This window comes from Erpetoichthys calabaricus, chromosome 12 (genome assembly GCF_900747795.2).
Source record: "Erpetoichthys calabaricus chromosome 12, fErpCal1.3, whole genome shotgun sequence".
NCBI classification, from domain to species: Eukaryota; Metazoa; Chordata; class Cladistia; order Polypteriformes; family Polypteridae; genus Erpetoichthys; species Erpetoichthys calabaricus.
The window spans coordinates 85,512,909-85,531,807 of NC_041405.2; the positions used below are offsets into that span (position 1 = coordinate 85,512,909).

The window sequence follows — 18,899 nt, forward strand, 5'->3', positions numbered from 1 at the left end:
TATATTGCACACCTTAGAGACACATTAATGACTCATGTTAATATAACGAATGGATAGACCACATTGACTGACACAATTAGAAATGTATCTATAGTCCATTGCATAAACCAGCATGGCCAAGTTACCCCCACAGCTAGACTGAGATTTTAGCTCTGGTCAATTGGGCCCTCACGCTGAAGGGTGATCAGGTGCTACCATACTATATTTGTTGTTGTGGTTTTGTTTACCCTTTCATTGATTCTATTACTTAGATTTCAATTAGAAGTGGTCTCAGTGTAACCTTTAGAAATCTTCAAATCAAGAAACAGAAGGAAAGATTTTGTGAACATCTAAAGCGAGGAAAAACACCAATTTAAAGGAACATTTTAGTTTACACCTCACTAACCTATGCAAAGTCTTAGAAGTTCAACTAAGAAACTAACATCAGTTGTATATTTTAAAAGTTCAAGACAACAATATTAAATCAGTAAAATAAAACTAAAATTTAATCAGAGACCTATGGACAATTAATGTATGTATGTGTGGCCATTTACACTGACTTAAATAAGACTAACTCTTTAGAAGAAATTTTCTACTGCAGGCACCACTTATAGAAAAAAGTAAACTACAAACACAAAAGAAAATCAATACATTTTCAGCTACCATGCAAGCATGTACAGTAAGGTAATCACATTTGAGAAAGGAGAATTTCTTATCACTTTTTTATTAAAAGAAATGCATGATTCAATCATAACAATAATAGTTGTTAGAAAATAATTATAATAGTAATAACAATAACAATGACAATAATTGCATAGTATAAATCTGCACAGAGCACACAGGTGAATAATAAAATATGTGCAAACAGGAAAAGAACCCCTGTCTGGCTAAGCGGAGTTCACAAAATTGAGACCATGTCCTCTTTTCTATCTTAAAAATAAATGAGAATTAAAAACAAGATACATTTTGGTTTTAGATAAGTTTCAACCAGAAGTGCAAACTTCAGCCAGCAAAAGAGAAAAAAAAATGATCTTACCTTCAGTATTCCTAATCTGACATGCATGAAGATGCGATGTATTGCCATTTGAAAAGCAGGTGCATCTGTACGGCTCAGTACTAATCACAGCAAGTACTAACTTGATTACAATTTTGGAGCTGGAAGGGCTATGTTATATATGCAATGAACCCACTAACACAGAAGTTACAAGCAGTGACACTTCACACATAAAAATGCACAAGTAAATCTGGTCAGGGTTGCCTGTTCTGGAGTTCTAACAATGGATAATAAAATATGAAAAAATAAATGGCAGGAATTCATCATAGCTGAAGTACAAAAACCAGTTGAAGACAATCACATACTGCAGTGCAAAACATGGCGCAAACATGTGCTATCTTTTTTTTTTTTTTTTTTAAAATAACAGACAACCTTTCCTATCCTAAATGGTACTTTATTTTTTGGTCTGTTCACTGCAAATTTATCAGTTCTGGAATTGCTACTCATTACCTGTGAAAATTATATTATTTAAAACCTTTAATTTGCTATGATTCATAATAGAGATAACTGTTATGCTTTTGCATAAATCTAATGTAAAGTATTGCTAATCTACAAAACTTAAGGGGAACCTGTGTAAGAAAACAACTGAGATTCTGGATAAAAAAAACACATTAAAAACTATATATCATAAAAGAAACAAACTGTATGCTACAACTACATGAAAATAAAAAGGGTGACAATCAGTGCCATCAGGTAATGAATAACAAATCCCACTGCTTTGATGGAAGTAGTGACCATAATTTTATATCAAATAATTCTCTGGCTGTATCAAACTGTATCCAGTAACACAAGAATCATTTGCAATAGGACAGCGCTGACTTCTAAAAGAAGGTATCAGCTCTAAATCTTTACAGATTCTCAAAACACATTAATATGCTTTCTCATACCTAAGACTCCACTTTTCTGAGGGTCCAATGACTTTCCCACATCTATAGTTTTTTTTACTTTGTGTATATGATGTAAGATATTCTTTATACCAATGAAGCTAGCCTACTTATGTCAAATAGGTGTAGCAATGATGCGTTTGAAAAGGTAAAACGGCAAATATTGCTATAGCCCGAAAAATCCTAAAACAGTTATCCAATTCCCAATAACATCAATTCAAGCTCAGACACAACTACAACATTCTCCTTTCTTGTTGTCAAGCCATCAAATAACTCATAGCTATGAGTTCATATTTAAAGAGCCATTCACCCTAAAAAAACTATTGCCTTAGCCCAATACATCGGCCAATGCTACTTCTTTGTTTATGTCCAATGTACCCCATCATAATAAAATATCTGTAATCTGATGTGACCTTTCTAGGAATATTCCACAGTTAGTATTAAATACAGATTAGCACTTGTTTTGGATCACCTCATTAAGCTTACAATACAGTAAGCTTTACTTAACAAAATAGTCAAACTTAATAATATATGACATAAGCAGGTTTTCTATTTAAAAATGTGTCATGCATCTGTAGTTGTTGGTGGAAAGTACATTTTTACAGAAAAATTATATTTATAAAGAGGGCAACAGGAGGATGCAACTGAAGAAACTGACAGTTTTGCTGTTGACTCCAATACCCTGCTTTATTTTAGGAAATCCAGTGGATAAGATGCCATGTCTGATGGACTATTATATAACTAACATTACTCGCATGGTCTGCTCTCTTCAGTAAACATTCATATATCCACCATTTTCTCTCTCTCATTTCCCTTCTAATTGTTATCTCAACGTCTGTATGATTTGATAATTTGCAGTGTTTTTACCATATTGCAACTTTTCATTACTTCCACTGCATGCTTGCACAACTCTCACACAGTTTAACAGAACTACTTTTCTCAACCAATTTGCCATGCAATAACTATAATAAGTAGGGGGCTATATTGCTTTTGAATAAGCACCTCTTAAGTGCTTTGTCTCTAGTTTTATTTGTAAGATGAACACAAAAGCACAACTGCTACTCTAAGAATAAATACATTGTAAGGTGTGTTGTATAACACAATTTCAAATTAACGTAACAACTTATACTGCTTAAGACACTTCCAGCATTTTTGAAGAATAAAATTTGTATACATTTCAACCATTTATTATCTACGTAGAACTACTAATCAGAGGATTTTAGCACCAATAATAACATACTTTCACAAATTTGTTCTACTGATAATTTGGCATTTTCTTCTTTATGTCAGAAATAGTGTATGGCTTACTATGGTTAAACCTCTTTATATCGTACCACTGAAATTTTTAGTATCTACTTTACTACTGTAGAGAGTGCAGGGCCATGCCATACTTGAGGCTGTCTATTTCATTCTTACAATAACTTACTAAATGCAGCCTTCTTCCAAAGACTTACACATCAATCTAAGAGTGTTATTTCCTTTCTAACTGGTACCTGGTTAAGGGAAATCATCAGATCTATTTGTTGAGCTCTTGTATATTTGCCACTGGTAACAAAACAAGGAAAAAAGGAAAAAAAAAAAAAAAACAAAACAAATACACACTACAATGCCAAAGAGTACCAAAAAATACTGCATTTTTTAAAAAAAGTTTACAATATTCATGAAAATAAATAGATAATTATTTTCAATTTAATTTCTTGGTAATCTGTGAGTCAAAAGACGCTCAATAGAGCGTTAGGAAAAAGAAAATGCATCTATAGGCTTATCTGTAATATTGTTTGCATTCTTTAAGGTTAATATCCCTGATTGCTTGATGGACTCAAAAAGAATGAATAAAGATTGCTTTTGAAATTTTTCAGAGATCCGTGATCCACAAAATGCACAGTTATGTCTTTCAGAAAAAAATTTCTGCTGAATCTATCACCTGTACAAATACATACACATGCAGTAAAAGCCTTTTAAATATCATACTGTCAGAGCAAAAGGTTAAATGGGCAACACTTAAAGTCTTTGACGAAACAGCTTCAGAGGTACAAGTTACATTTGACAACCAGTTGATGCAGGAATACAGATCATTCTCACCAAGCATAGTCCACTGCGAACAAATAAAAACACTAAAAGTCAATTTAACTGCAGAAAAGTATCTGCTCTCAAAAATATATATAAGAAAATCTCTTCCCACTCACACTAAGTATCTAAAATGGAAGATAAAAGTGTTTCAAACAGTGTATCCTGACTGGTCTGCACATTTTAACTTTGTACTTCCAAACTATGGAAAAATGCAGTGGAAGATTTCTAGATTTTCTGGTAGCCCATGAAGGGAATCCTTGAGGTGTTCTCTGTTTATCTTCTTAAATAAAGATTGAAGAAAAGCAAGGGTATGCTGCAATATCCAAATTCTTTAAAGCAAATCCAACAAGGAATCAGACAAGAGATAAATTCCAATGTCAATGAGGTATTTCCTTCAAAGTATCAAAGCAAACTCCAAAAAATCAGAAGTGGCTTCTGTAAATTGCCGTTCCAGCATAAATTAAAAACATCAGTCATGAATCTTCTCAATTTAACTTATTTCTTTATGCAAACATCTTTGGAAGCTGGAAGATGTACAGCAAAAATAAAACCTTTATAAAAATGAATGTTTGATCCACAGGTGTTTCCACTGTTGAATTTTTGTCATCATATCCAGCTGCATTTTCCATTGCCTCTTGTGTAAAGAAACCGCCTGCAGCTCTGAATTATCCAACTAATTTATTGATGGACACAACATTTGTTTGTTAGCGACTACTGTGCAACACAGACGAACAAGTGGTAGCTGGTATACTATATTAGGTGTATAGGAGAAAACATGCAGACACACAGCAAACAGCAAACCCTTGGGTCGCTCGGAAGAAGCAGACACTTGCACAGATATGTGCAGGTATGATACAATTATGGAATGGAGGCAATCATTAATGGCCAGTGTCCTCCCAATTACAATCATTCTTTTGCTTTACAAGCTTCTTCACTAACTTTTCCAACTCTTTACGAGACTTTTGCTCTTCTTCTAGGCACTGCTTCATTCTCTTGTTTTCCTAAAAGGATAAAATATTCAAAGAAAATAAAATCATTAGAAACCATTATTTCAAAATAAACTACATAAGTAAATGAGGCTATCTTTTAAAAAAAGATCAAATAAGTTTACAAAAAAATTAAGCCTTGCTTAGGTATACTTTCAAAATGTTTACGTTGCTGGTTCAAAACATTTACAAGTGGAGGTGCTAATTATGGATATTAGGGTCACTTATTAATCACCAACACATTAAGAAGAAGTACTGTAAAATAAATGAATTAGCAGCAAACTAAAATATTAGCAGATGACATCATTCCACAGAGAGCATAATAAATTATAAAGAATTTAGAGAGATTTAAAAAATGTAACCATGTCAAAATGTAATTTTAGCAGTGATAATCAACCCAAAACCACTAGAATTAGACCATTTGTAGAACAGCGATAAATCTCAATATGAAAATTACTTTCTGTTTAACCTCTATAAGAAGGAAGTATATTTCTGCGATATATCAGATGTCATGTGTTTTTTTATTTTTTATTATTACTTTTTTTTTTTTTTTTTACACAGCACAAAAAGCTTCTTTAACTCTAGGCTTAATAAGCTTTCTAATAGAATGTTTAAATGCTTTGGGATTTGTTTCATGCTTTACGTTATGAAATGCTTTCAAAACACACAAATTTGAGAAATGACAGTGTTAACATTAGTGGAAAATTTGGGGCTATTCTATTTTTAGGGCTACTTTTTTATGTTTACCTTTTTCAGCTGGTGAACTTCATCTTTCAGAGCATAGACAGCATCAACAAGACTCCTAAATGAAAGACATTAGTAGTTCATTATAGTTCTGATAAAGTATGTTCACAGTCATAGCTAAATTCATACCAAAATACTGAGTGAACAAGCCAAGCCACCAGAGAGGAATTTCAAATTAAATAGGTAACATTTCATTTACTAGTAATTTGTAGTCCCCAATTTAATAAAAATATACTATCCAAAAGCTCAATTGTTTGGAGAAATTAATTGGAAAATGCCCTTAGAAACGTTTTGACATGTGCTTTTATGGCTCAATTTAATTATACATTATACATTTCCAAGCAGTATTCCATCATAAGTATGTACATCTATAGGAAACTCCTATAGTCATGCTTAGTGACTATCAATAAAAGCTGTAATGTAGCCAAATATAGTAAAAACAGAAAGACTGTTATAGTTTTGGATTTTGTTTCTCAATTTGACAAAACCGATGTATAGAACACTGTCATATGTATGAGAAAAATCACCAATAGACATGAAAGAATTAAGATTAAAATTAATAACATCCATCCATCCATTTTCCAACCCGCTGAATCCGAACACAGGGTCACGGGGGTCTGCTGGAGCTAATCCCAGCCAACACAGGGCACAAGGCAGGAACCAATCCCGGGCAGGGCGCCAACCCACCGCAGTAGAATATTTGAGGGGAGGCATCACAGGTCCCCTTTGTAAGGCTTGAACCTGCAATTACTCAACATCAGTATCCTGGTCCTTAGCCTGTGAGCCACAGGGCCACCCTTAATAACATTGGAATGGAAATTTTATATTCTACAAAGGTATGGTGATAAACCTTGCTTTGGCATTGTCTCTTCTTTGCAGCTAATGTTAGTGGGATTTGCTGTGGCTTACTATGACCAGTTTCTGGAATAAGCCTTTTATGTTTTAGAATTATTTTTACAGTTCATATTAAAATCAGTTCAAATTATTGTTAAAACAACAATACATATTGCCTGTGTGCTAACTGCCCCACTGCCCTATGTTGACACACCTGATCAAACATATATTGTATCCTTTGAACCATGTAAAATGCATTGCCATTCTTCTCATCTTCAGGAAGTTTCTGAATTCTGAAATGCTCTGTGGCACCAAAAGTCATATTTTCTTCCTGTATAGTTAAGGGGTACTTGATCCTAAATCTACCATACACATATTTTGTATAAAGAAATGACATCCAGTTTGAGTTACAACCTGGACCATGGCAATGAATTTCTAAGAACTTGTACTGAATTTGTCCCTAGTGATTAATTTACAAAATTATAAAATTAACTTATAATTAAGTGTTTAAAAGGGGAAGATTATTTTTTTTAACATAATGAAAGTCATAGTAAAACAATAAATCTTCACTGTTGCAAATACAATGCAATGGATAGATTACCCATCCATCATCTAAGAATTTTCCATCCTCCAAAGGTAGTTAGATGCCTCGAGTCCACTGCCTAACCCTCCAACACTGGAGGCAAGGAAGGAACCAACCCTGGAAGGTGTTCCAGTTCAATACTTGGTACACTCATGCACAGACCACCTTCTTACTCATACCAAGCTAATTTGGAGTCTGCAGTTAACCTAATGTGCATGTCTATAGGATGCTGAAGGAAAAACATAGTATCTGAAGAAATATTCATGCAGACAAATGTAGAACAAGTGGACTCCATATAAGCAGGGCCAGAAACCTAGACTTGAACCACTGACTTTAAAGCTATGAAGTGACAGCCCTGATCACTATTCCATTGTGAAAACCAAAATATAATTTGTACTAAAAAATATTACACAGACAAGGAATTGTGACATGGTTTACAATATTTATGTAAATATAATGTAAATATCACTCTATTTATAAAAAATAAAATCTTCTGGGAAGCAAAAGCAAGGCTACGATACGTGATCTTCTCGAAAGACATTTAAAAGACCCGCGAGAATTGCCACGGTGCGTCTTGCGGGGACCGTAAACATGAGACTTGGTGCCAGGAGATTGTCCCAGGGCCGTAGCAAAAATGACAGCGGCTGTACAGGCTTTAAAAAGTTTGAGCAGGGGCAGAGCCCCCTAGTATTTTATAAAAATAAAAATGCAATATCCACCCTAATAGACTTCTAGACTGCACACATTTTTCATTTTTATTTTGATACATATTTCTCTCATATCAAAGATGAAATCAGGCTAAGTATTTCTTAGAAGTCTAAGGCTTCACATATACTAGCACCAAATTAACTGTGCAAGAGATACAACGTTTTCCTGTTCTTGCTTAACCTTCAAAACATATTCTTCACAACAGTGGAGGCAGTTGTAATATTCACAAACATATAATCTTACTTTTCCTCAATGACTGTCTGACCATTACTCTTCGTCTCTTCAATAATTATTTTCTCTTCTTCTGGTAGCAGAACTTGAGGAACAGAGTCCTTTCGAGTAGCTGTGAACAGAGAGATTTCTTACAGTCATGTCTTTTAGAAAGTCTGTTAATCATTTTGAGCTCAGTAAACACCCATTCAAAAATATAAAGATTTGCAAGGTTTTAGTAGCTGGACATTTCAGAACTTGTAGTAGTAACTATTTATTTACCAAGCATTAATCTAATCAGTGATTAAAAAGTGATAATTAATTAACTATGCTTTACAGTCTGTTTAAAAAATATAAATAAGTAAAGCTTCACTGTGATCAATGCAATTTTTTAGAAAACAATTTCAGTCATTCCATATTTCATATGAGCACCTCTTGGCAGGGACCTGGATTCAGTGTTACCAGTATTCAATATACTGTCTGTATTACTTTTTATTTTGCTGGAGGTTCTGAAAAACTAATACATACTATATTACTTTAAGTAAAATAAGAAGACATTTTAGTAGTATCTGCACTGGTTGATCACAATGTATACACTATTGGAGCTATTAGATGTAGATAGTGTGGGATATGGCCGTCCATTCATCCCGGCCAATACCCCCAGGCCGCTAGATGGAGCCCTCCTTGCAACGTGGAGATGCCTCGAATTCCAGCAGGGCATCATGGACTATGAAGTTTTAATACACAGCCCTGCTGGATAACGTTGGGGCCGCGAGGAGTCGCTGCAGGGAGGCCCAGGGATTTATATTTTCCGTATAGCCCGGAAGTATTTCCAACTCACGGGAACGGAAGAAATGATATACTTCCGGGCTGAAGAAAAGGAGAAGTTTTTACCTGACCCAGAAGTGCTGGATAATCGCATGGACTGAGGGCTCAGAAGCACTTCCGGGTTAAGGACTATAAAGGACTGTGGGAGATCCCAGACAGATGAGCTGAGTTGGGAGGCAGGGTGGCTAAGCGTCTGGGAGTGGAGGATTGTGATTATAGTGGATTATTGATTGTTTATTGAAGTTGTGGAGAGGAGGGTGCTTTGTGCACATTATTATTATAATAAATTCAATATTTGGACTTTTATCTGGTGTCTGACGTCTGGTCTGAGGGTTCAAGGGGTCGACAGAGCCTCTATCTGTCACAATAGAAATAACAAAGTTCTTACAACTTACAAAACTGATCACTGTTCTGTTTAAACTCTGTGGACAGTCCCCTGAAATCTAAGACACATCTAATCATTTTTCCTTAATAACTCTCTTCAGCAGGATACCTCCAAACCTCCACCTCCTAGACTGTAAATTAATTTAATTTAGACTACAGTGGAAACTGCAGCAATTTTTAAGAGATATCCAGGAACAACCAACTATAGACAACCAATTAGAGACATATGAGAAAACTCAAAATTGTGTTAGGTGAGTTGTGCAGAAGTGGGTTTTCTGATATCTGCTATTAATGCATCATTGGAAATTCTAAAAAGAAAGAATTATTTACCAAGATCTGAATAAAACATAACCATGGATCACATTAATATGGCAATGTAAAACATCTTACTTCTATAACCATACATTACCTGTACACCCACATCCAAGTCAACCTATCCAACAGCACCAACCCATAGGGTAACGGTAAATGGCAGGGCTAATTTTGCACAAACCCAAAATCATTCATAAAGTGCCAATTTAGATTAACCAATTAACCCAGCTCAGTTGTTTTTTTTGGATGCTGGAGGTAAAGCTGGAGTATCCAAAGGCAAATCCACATAGGCAGTAACATGGTTAGGCACTGAAGACTTTGTACATGTGAGGCAGTGGAGCCAATCACTACACTATCATTACATAAACACCCGCTTTTAGGCAAAAATAAATATCACTACTCAGCTTGGCCATTTATTCACAAGCTTTTTTCATCTTCAGTTTCCTGACTAACTGTCTGGCATGCTCCTCGAGGATCTGTTGATATTCAGTGTTTTTTTGTGACACTACCTGCTACACAACCCCTAACCATAACAGACCCACCCCTATACTTAACAGATGACAAGGTGTTCTTTTCGTCAAATGCTGTTCCATATTTTATCCTAACAACCTTTTCTGCTGTGGCCAAAGAGTTTGATTTTAACTTTATCTGTCCATAGCACTTGGTTAAGTAATGCCTCTGTCTCATGCAGATGTTGTTTTGTATATTTAAGATGTTTTTAGTGAAGAGATCACAGGTAAGGGATCCTTTTGATGGCTCTTCCATGAAGGCCATGTCTGTGTAAGTAAAACTGCACAACAGAGCAGTGCACTGCCACTCTTTTGTCAGCTAAACCTGCCTGCAAGTCGTCTGTAGTCAAGGTTTTGCTTTGCCTATCAGAAACCAACGTCATTTGGTCATTGACAATATGTGTTCATATGTTCACATCAACTACCAGAAAGCATAAAGTTGTTCAGTTTTGAGCAAGCTGAAAAAAAAAAACTGGCAAGTTTAATAGATGCTTTGCAACTTCAAGTGCAACTGCAGCACAATAGAGAAAAAAAATATGCACAACTTCCTTTGGCTTGTTTACTTCAAAGATCAAAGTCGCTGTATTGTTACCATTGTTACTTAATTTCTTTATTGTGGTAATGAATATCTTGTGTGATAAATATACTTTAAGCCAGCCTTGTTTTGCATGTTTCCCTATTATTACATTACTAGCAGTTTCATTCAGCATTGGGAACAATCTGGTAGAAAATACCATGCTTAGTACATGCATGGTAGCCTTTAAGAAACTAATGCATCATAAACATCATAGGTCACCCAACTGTTTGAAGTGCCTCACAGGTTACATAGCCCTGCAAAAAGGTTTCACTGATGAGAAAATGTACTTTTAATGTTTTTCTAATTTGTTTTAATGTTTCTTTTATGCTGTTGTATTTCTGTAGCCTTTCTTGTTTCACTGTGGTACTTGCAACCATGAGATGTCACTCTGATGATCAGTATGTTTGTTTACACTGTGGGGAAAGTGGTGTATGAATTTAATGTGCAGGCTACACGTGTGACATTACAGTGGTCATTTTCTGAATAGATAAACATGTTAGAGTAAGTTGACAACTTTTTTTCATTCTATTGTTTCAATTTATGTCATGTTCATGCTTTATTGTCAGGTTGTTTTCTGAATTTTTAAGTATATTGTTCTTTCCTTTATGCACATATTTATCTTTGCATTTTCTTCTCCTATTTTTATTGCTTTTGTCTCTTGAACTTCAGGTTAAATAGTGTTTCAAGGCTCCTTACAGCACATTAGTTCTAGTGGAGAGAATTAGCTAAACCACAGAAAATTCATTAGTTTCCAACCAGTCACATTTTTGGACTGGCAAGGCTTTACTTCCCTGTTGCAAATGGAAAAAAGGTCCAAAATGCACAATTTTGTGTTTTAATTCATGCCAACTAAGCCCTGTCAATATCAAGACAGCATCGATTTTTAAAAATTGAATCACATTCTTAGAATTCCTATTCAGTTTGTGAACCAATATAACAAGCACAACCACTCTTGATAGGTTTATTAATCGAGCCCTGAAGCAATTTAAAGTTCAAGTCTTGCCCCTCATTTTTTTTTTTTTGATTACTTTTTCCTCACTTCTTCTTTGTCATCTTCTGTTTTTAGATGAATCTGTGTACTGATGTTGACTCAAGCCTTGGGGTCCAACTTGTCCAACTTGGCATCTTGTACTGAACCTCATGTGAGCAGGGATTGTGTACCCCTCTCAAGAAAACACAAGGTTTACCAGTCAATGTATACATATATACAGTTAGGTCACCACAATGGATATAAAATGAAAACTTATTACATGATTGAAGTGTAGGTTTTCAGCCTTAATTCAAAGGGTTTAATAGAAATATCAGATGAGCCATTTAGGAATGACAGACATTTTTATACATAGTTCCCCCCATTTTCAGGGGCTTAAAAGTATTTGGACAATTGACTGTCAAGCTATCCCATATCCAAGTGTGAGCAGTTCCCTCTTTATGTCATTAACTATTAAGCAGGTAGAAGGTCTGGAGTTGATTATCTATTAAGCAGGCAGAAGGTCTGGAGTTGATTATCTATTAAGCAGGCAGAAGGTCTGGAGTTGATTATCTATTAAGCAGGTAGAAGGTCTGGAGTTGATTCCAAGTGTAGAAGTTGCTGTGAACTCTCAACATGAGGTCCAAGGAGCTACCCATACAGAGGAAACAAAACAACCCCATCTGATCAGAAACACCAAGAGTGGTCAAATCAACCATCTGGTACATTTATAAAAAGAAGGAATGCACTAGTGAGCTTAGAAACACCAGAAGGCCTGGACAACCATGGAAGACCACGGTGCTGGTGTAATAAGAAAATAAGTTTAATGTCACTGTGCTCTGTACAAAACTTATTTTATAAATCCACTCACATGTATAGGCCAGGCCAAAGTTAGCACACAGGGGCTCTCAGCATTTAGAACTGCTAGGCAAGCATTTGAAGAGAGAAGGTACACCTACGAAAATGGGCATTGTACTATTTCTGTATGTTAGAGATGAAATGGAATCCTCTCCTTCCCTTGTTTGGAACCTAAGTAAGGGCTTGCACGTGGAGGAACCAGTATATAAGACTTGGACAGCAGCCAAATACTTGGAAGCCGATGGACGGATGGGTGATAACGTCATCCGTCCTTACAATCCTTTCAGTGCAGCGAAAAAAAATGACAAACTATACACAAAGTGTTGTCGTGGCTTCCTTCGTCTGTTATGCCGCGTAAATCGTCATTAAAGAAAGCCAAGTTATTTTCTCTTATGTGATTTTTACCGCCGTATCACTATGGGAGGGATATCGCCTTATTACATTATATTTATTTAATTATATTATATTAATTTATTTATTTTAAAGCGCCTTCAACACCATCCAACCTCTGCTCCTTAGGAACAAGCTGACAGAGATGGGAGTAGATTCATACCTAGTGGCATGGATCGTGGACTATCTTACAAACAGACCTCAGTATGTGCATCTCGGGAACTGCAGGTCTGACATTGTGGTCAGCAACACAGGAGCGCCGCAGGGAACTGTACTTTCTCCGGTCCTGTTCAGCCTATATACATCGGACTTCCAATACAACTTGGAGTCCTGCCACGTGCAAAAGTTCGCTGACGACACTGCTATCATGGGCTGCATCAGGAGTGGGCAGGAGGAGGAGTATAGGAACCTCATCAAGGACTTTGTTAAATGGTACGACTCAAACCACCTACACCTGAACACCAGCAAAACCAAGGAGCTGGTGGTGGATTTTAGGAGGCCCAGGCCCCTCCTGGACCCCGTGATCATCAGAGGTGACTGTGTGCAGAGGGTACAGACCTATAAATACCTGGGAGTGCAACTGGATGATACATTGGACTCGATTGCCAATACTGATTCTCTGTGCAAGAGAGGACAGAGCCGGCTATACTTCCTTAGAAGACTGGCGTCCTTCAACATCTGCAATAAGATGCTGCAGATGTTCTATCAGACTGTTGTGGCCACTACGCAGTGGTGTGCTGGGGAGGCAGCATAAAGAAGAAGGACGCCTCACGCCTGGACAAACTGGTGAGGAAGGCAGGCTCTATTGTAGGCATGGAGCTAGACAGTTTGACATCCGTGGCAGAGCGACGGGCGCTCAGCAGGCTCCTATCAATTATGGAGAATCCACTGCATCCACTAAACAGTGTTATCTCCAGACAGAGGAGCAGCTTCAGCGACAGACTGCTGTCACTGTCCAGCTCCACTGACAGACTGAGGAGATCGTTCCTCCCCCAAACTATGCGACTCTTCAATTCCACCCGGGGGGGTAAACGTTAACATTATTCAAAGTTATTGTCTGTTTTTACCTACATTTTTATTACTCTTTAATTTAATATTGTTTTTTTTTTGTATCAGTATGCTGCTGCTGGAGTATGTGAATTTCCCCTTGGGATTAATAAAGTATCTATCTATCTTAAAATGCCGCAATTAAAATGAACTTATTCCAACTAGGGAGTTAGCGACCCCTAAAAGGAACAAAATGGTGCTGCAAGCAGGATTGTGGCTAAATTAATAGCCATATCATATTTATAATGTATCATATACGCTTCTGATAATGACGGCATGGAAGGTCTCGGTCAGATATTGAGTATATCAGGATGGTCGCTCGCACTGTCATGGACTCCCGTGACCGAGTTATACTGCCTTAAAATGCCTGGCCCTAACTGGAACGGGGATATTAATTAATCCCGTGAAAGTACAATAAGGCGGGCTTGTAACATGGGCCAAAGTGCATGGGGGCAATAATAAAAAAAAAAAAAAAAACCAGATAGCTGCTGGTAAACTGCAGCAGTTTCTGCTAATTACATTATGCGGGTTGGACTTAAAAGTCCAAAGCATGATTACAAAATTTAGGAATAAAAGACGAAACTAAACCGGACAAAAAAATTGTAAAACAACAGTTTTAAACTTATAGACACGAGACTGGTTGTCCGGAATAAAGTGAAACGGCACCCGAGTGGACAACACAGATTAATCAGCTGCCGTACGAAATCCAAAACCTGCCAGAGAAGTAAATGCCGTGTTGGGGAACACGGTTATTAAAATCAAATACATTGTTAGCCATTAGGAACAGCATTTTGTAAAGCTATGAAGAGCTACGCGTTAGTAAGAGTTGATGCATGCAGGCATGCATTTACCTTATCGTCTGACGAGTCATGTATCCAGCGGGTCTGGCAGTCAATTACTTAAAGATGAATAGTGTCAATGCCGATAAAATCCATAAAGGCTCAATCGCGCTACTAAAATAATTGTAGAAATCTTTAATGGCATAATAGCAGCCCGATATAATCCAAAATACATGATTTGTCCGCCTGTTAAAAAAAGAAGTTTATGAGCTATGCTGCTGTTTCTATTACTTTGCCTAAAAGGTTAAACGTTAAAGGTTTTGGCAACCCCCATACCTATACTGCTAAAGTATCATGCTGTGTGCTAAAACACACAGAAACTAATTAACACTAGAATTACCAGAGTCTACGAAAAAACTCGTAGATCCGGCCCACCTTAAAACTGTTCTCACCTCTCTTTTGTCTTCTAAATATGCCGATTAAGAGGAGCAGCGAGCAGCCGGCTATTCCACCCCCCACCGTCGCCGAACGTTCACTAAGTTTTCCCAGCTCATGGCTTGTTTGATTATCTGGGAGTGACTGAACTGCTGGAGTTTTAGAATGAAAATAATAGATCGCTATTTGGAATACATGCATTTCATGCGTGTTCCGTTTCTACAGTAATCTGTGTAAACACATTGCTAAAACAGAAACTTTTTCATATTTTAGTAATAAATGTTACAAAATGTAGGCATAAACTATAGAATCTGTGAAGCCTGAAGTCCAAACATCAAATAAACATTTTCACAAAAGGTTCAAGGATGATACAACAGCTTCCGTGGCTTAACGCTACAGTTTGCTGACTTGGGGCACAACAGCCCTGTCGTGCTACAGAGACGTGAGTTCGATTCTCAGCTTTGAAGGAAGTGTTTTTTTTTTTTTCCTCAAACGGACATTGAATTTATAAATTGGTATGCACTGTAAATCGTTATCTTTAAAATGTCAATCGCGGTTATTTCTGTTGATTAATTCATGCTTTTTTACTTAGAGTCAGAACAGGAGCTTTTTCTGCTTATTCAGCTTCTGATCTGACTCAAACAGTGCCAGTATAACTTCACACCCGATCTGACGCTGTTCGTTTTCAAATAATATTGCATTACTTCGACGATGTTTTCTGATTGGTACTATTCGCGTCATAAAATGATTTCTTCAAAACGTCACATACATTTGTCTCTTTCTTTTTTTAAAATGTGCGTTGTAGCACGCAGCAACTGGCCACCTGCATGTTCTCGCGCACACTGAATAAGACAGCGCTATATGCAATCATCAGATTCAAATGTTAACAGTTATATAGCACAGAATGGAAATCAGCAGTTCTTAGCATTGCACCACGCAAGCTGTCATATCAACCGCCTACTGTAACTTGCTTTCTTTTTTCTTCGGTTATAGTCTTGAATAAAAGTGCACTTGTTTTGTTATACTTTTACATCAACATATGTTCCTGTGTTTGAGCTACATGGGTATGCTCAAAAAATACACGTATAATGCCACGAAAAGTGCATGCAGACACTTCAGTTCGCAAGCATTGGTACGACAATGCAGTCACAAGCACACTGCAGAGCTTTAGCGCGTCTTTATGTGAAAACAGCAGTATCAGATGGGGAGTGTCTGATGATTGCATATAGCGCTGAAGTTACTGCTCTTTACTATGCTTTCCTCTGCATGTCCGGGAGTACAAAAGAAACAGCATACAGCAACACGTGGGGACTGGCAATATTGGGGTAAAAAAAACACGTGATCGTATGTATCGTGATACACTGCAGAACTATAGCGCGTGTTTATGTGAAAACAGCAGTGTCAGGTGGGGGGCGGTAGGGAAGTATCCTGAACGCGACTGAGACAATGAAAAGTGAATTTAAAAAAAAAATAAAGCTAACCTTTACAAATATCATAAATTACACCGGCTGTTACAGACTGAAATCAAATGTATCTTTTTATTCTAAAATAGTGAAAATAAGAACACTTCTCAAAATGGAGTTGTGCAGGATCGAACTCACGACCTTTGGATTCCCAGTCAGCAACCTTTTGTGAAAGTGTTTCTTTGATATTTGGACTTCAGGCTTCATACATTATATAGTTTATGCCTACATTTTGTCATTTGCTACTAGAATATTGTAAACCGTTTCTGTTTTAACAATGTGTTTACACAGATTACTGTAGAAATGCAACACATATGAAATGCGTGTGGTCCAAATAACAATCTTATTACCCTAAGTTCTTGTCTATAAGCCGCGGCTTATCTAAGGAAAAAAGTTGTGAAAATGAAAAAATAGAATATTGGCTTATACATAAGTCCGGCTTATACAGTAATCCCTCCTCCATCGCGGGGGTTGCGTTCCAGAGCCACACGCGAAATAAGAAAATCCGCGAAGTAGAAACCATATGTTTATATGGTTATTTTTATATTGTCATGCTTGGGTCACAGATTTGCGCAGAAACACAGGAGGTTGTAGAGAGACAGGAACGTTATTCAAACACTGCAAACAAACATTTGTCTCTTTTTCAAAAGTTTAAACTGTGCTCCATGACAAGACAGAGATGACAGTTCCGTCTCACAATGAAAAGAAGGCAAACATATCTTCCTCTTCAAAGGAGTGCCTGTCAGGAGCACAGAATGTCAGATAGATAGAGAAAACAATCTGTAGCAAACAAATCAATGGTGCTGTTTGGCTTTTAAGTATGCGAAGCACCGCGGCACAAAGCTGTTGAAGGCGGCAGCTCACACCCCCTCCGTCAGGAGCAGAGAGAGAGAGAGAGAGAGAGAGAGAGAGAGAGAGAGAGAGAGAGAGAGAGAGAGAGAGAGAGAGAGAGAGAGAGAGAGAGAGAGAGAGAGAGAGAGAGAGAGAGAGAGAGAGAGAGAGAGAGAGAGAGAGAGAGAGAGAGAGAGAGAGAGAGAGAGAGAGAGAGAGAGAGAGAGAGAGTTTGTTTTTCAGTCAAAAATCAATACGTGCCCTTCGAGCTTTTAAGTATGCGAAGCACTGTGCAGCATGTCGTTTCAGGAAGCAGCTGCAGAAAAGATAGCAACATGAAGATAATCTTTCAGCATTTTTAGACGAGCATCCGTATCGTCTAGGTGTGCGAACAGCCCCCCTGCTCAATCCCCATACGTCTGGATCACAGATAGTCAGCGCAAGAGAGAGAGAAAAGTAAGCAATCTAGCTTCTCAGCCATCTGCCAATAGCGTCCCTTGTATGAAATCAACTGGGCAAACCAACTGAGGAAGCATGTACCAGAAATTAAAAGACCCATTGTCCGCAGAAATCCATGAACCAGCAAAAAATCCGCGATATATATTTAAATATGCTTATATATAAAATCACAATTTAAATGACCGCTACGCACGCGTGTTGACTCAGCGACGCCCAGAGCAGAAAGAACGCGCTCCGGCCGCTCCAACCGCGCCATGCAGGGAGTGAGAGAGACGCCAATATCTCACACTCTCTCCCCCCTTAAAGAAATTAAATGGATGCGAGTGAGACCTCTGACCTCCCTCCCTTCTATTAGTTATAGGTTATAGTACGTTCGGCTTATCCATGAGTCCGGCTTATCTATGATAAGATTTTATTTTAAAAATTCATATGATTTTTGGTCTCCGGCTTATACACGAGTCCGGCTTATAGACAAGAACCTAGGGTATTTCTACTCTAAAACTCCACTTCACTCCCAGATAATCAATCAAGGCATTAGCTGGGAAAAGCTTGTTTACGTTCTAAGTCGTTGGGGGGGATGGAATAGCCGGCTGCTGGCAGCTTGTCTTTATCAGTACATTTAGATGACAAAAGACGCTGGCGGAGAGGTGAGAAGGGTTTTAAGAAGCAATTTAAGGTGGGCCGGATCTACGAGTTTTTTCGTAGGCTCTGGTAATTCTAGTGTTAAATTAGTCATCTTATAAATATAGCTTAAATTACGAACCTACGATATAAGCTAGTGTTTTAAAAAGAAACTGTAAATGTTGTACACAAATAGCACTAAAATGTAAAAGAGCTCTAACTTACATTGGAAAAAGAATAAATACATTTAATTTTAACTTTGCAATGAGAAGCATGCCTCTGTTACCAGTTTCTCACATGACAAAGAAAAATAATTATCGATATGTATAATTGAGTTAAAGTAAACAAAATGTCTCCACTTTTGTTTAAAGCTTATCATAAACGTGC

General features: G+C 37.2%; 1 protein-coding gene across 2 annotated transcripts in view; it reads right to left on the reverse strand.

Moving 5' to 3' along the window:
• Positions 1-687: 687 nt before the first annotated feature.
• arhgef6 (Rac/Cdc42 guanine nucleotide exchange factor (GEF) 6) overlaps positions 688-18,899 on the reverse strand; it is a 172,873-nt gene continuing 154,661 nt past the window's right edge. For both annotated transcript variants that reach the window (XM_028815801.2, XM_028815800.2), the window contains 3 exons: positions 8,086-8,185; positions 5,721-5,775; positions 688-4,988 (listed from right to left, as the gene is read on the reverse strand). In XM_028815801.2, coding sequence (XP_028671634.1) covers positions 4,866-4,988; positions 5,721-5,775; positions 8,086-8,185 — 278 coding nt within the window. In that variant the 3' untranslated portion in view covers positions 688-4,865. The remainder of the gene's footprint in view (positions 4,989-5,720; positions 5,776-8,085; positions 8,186-18,899) is intronic.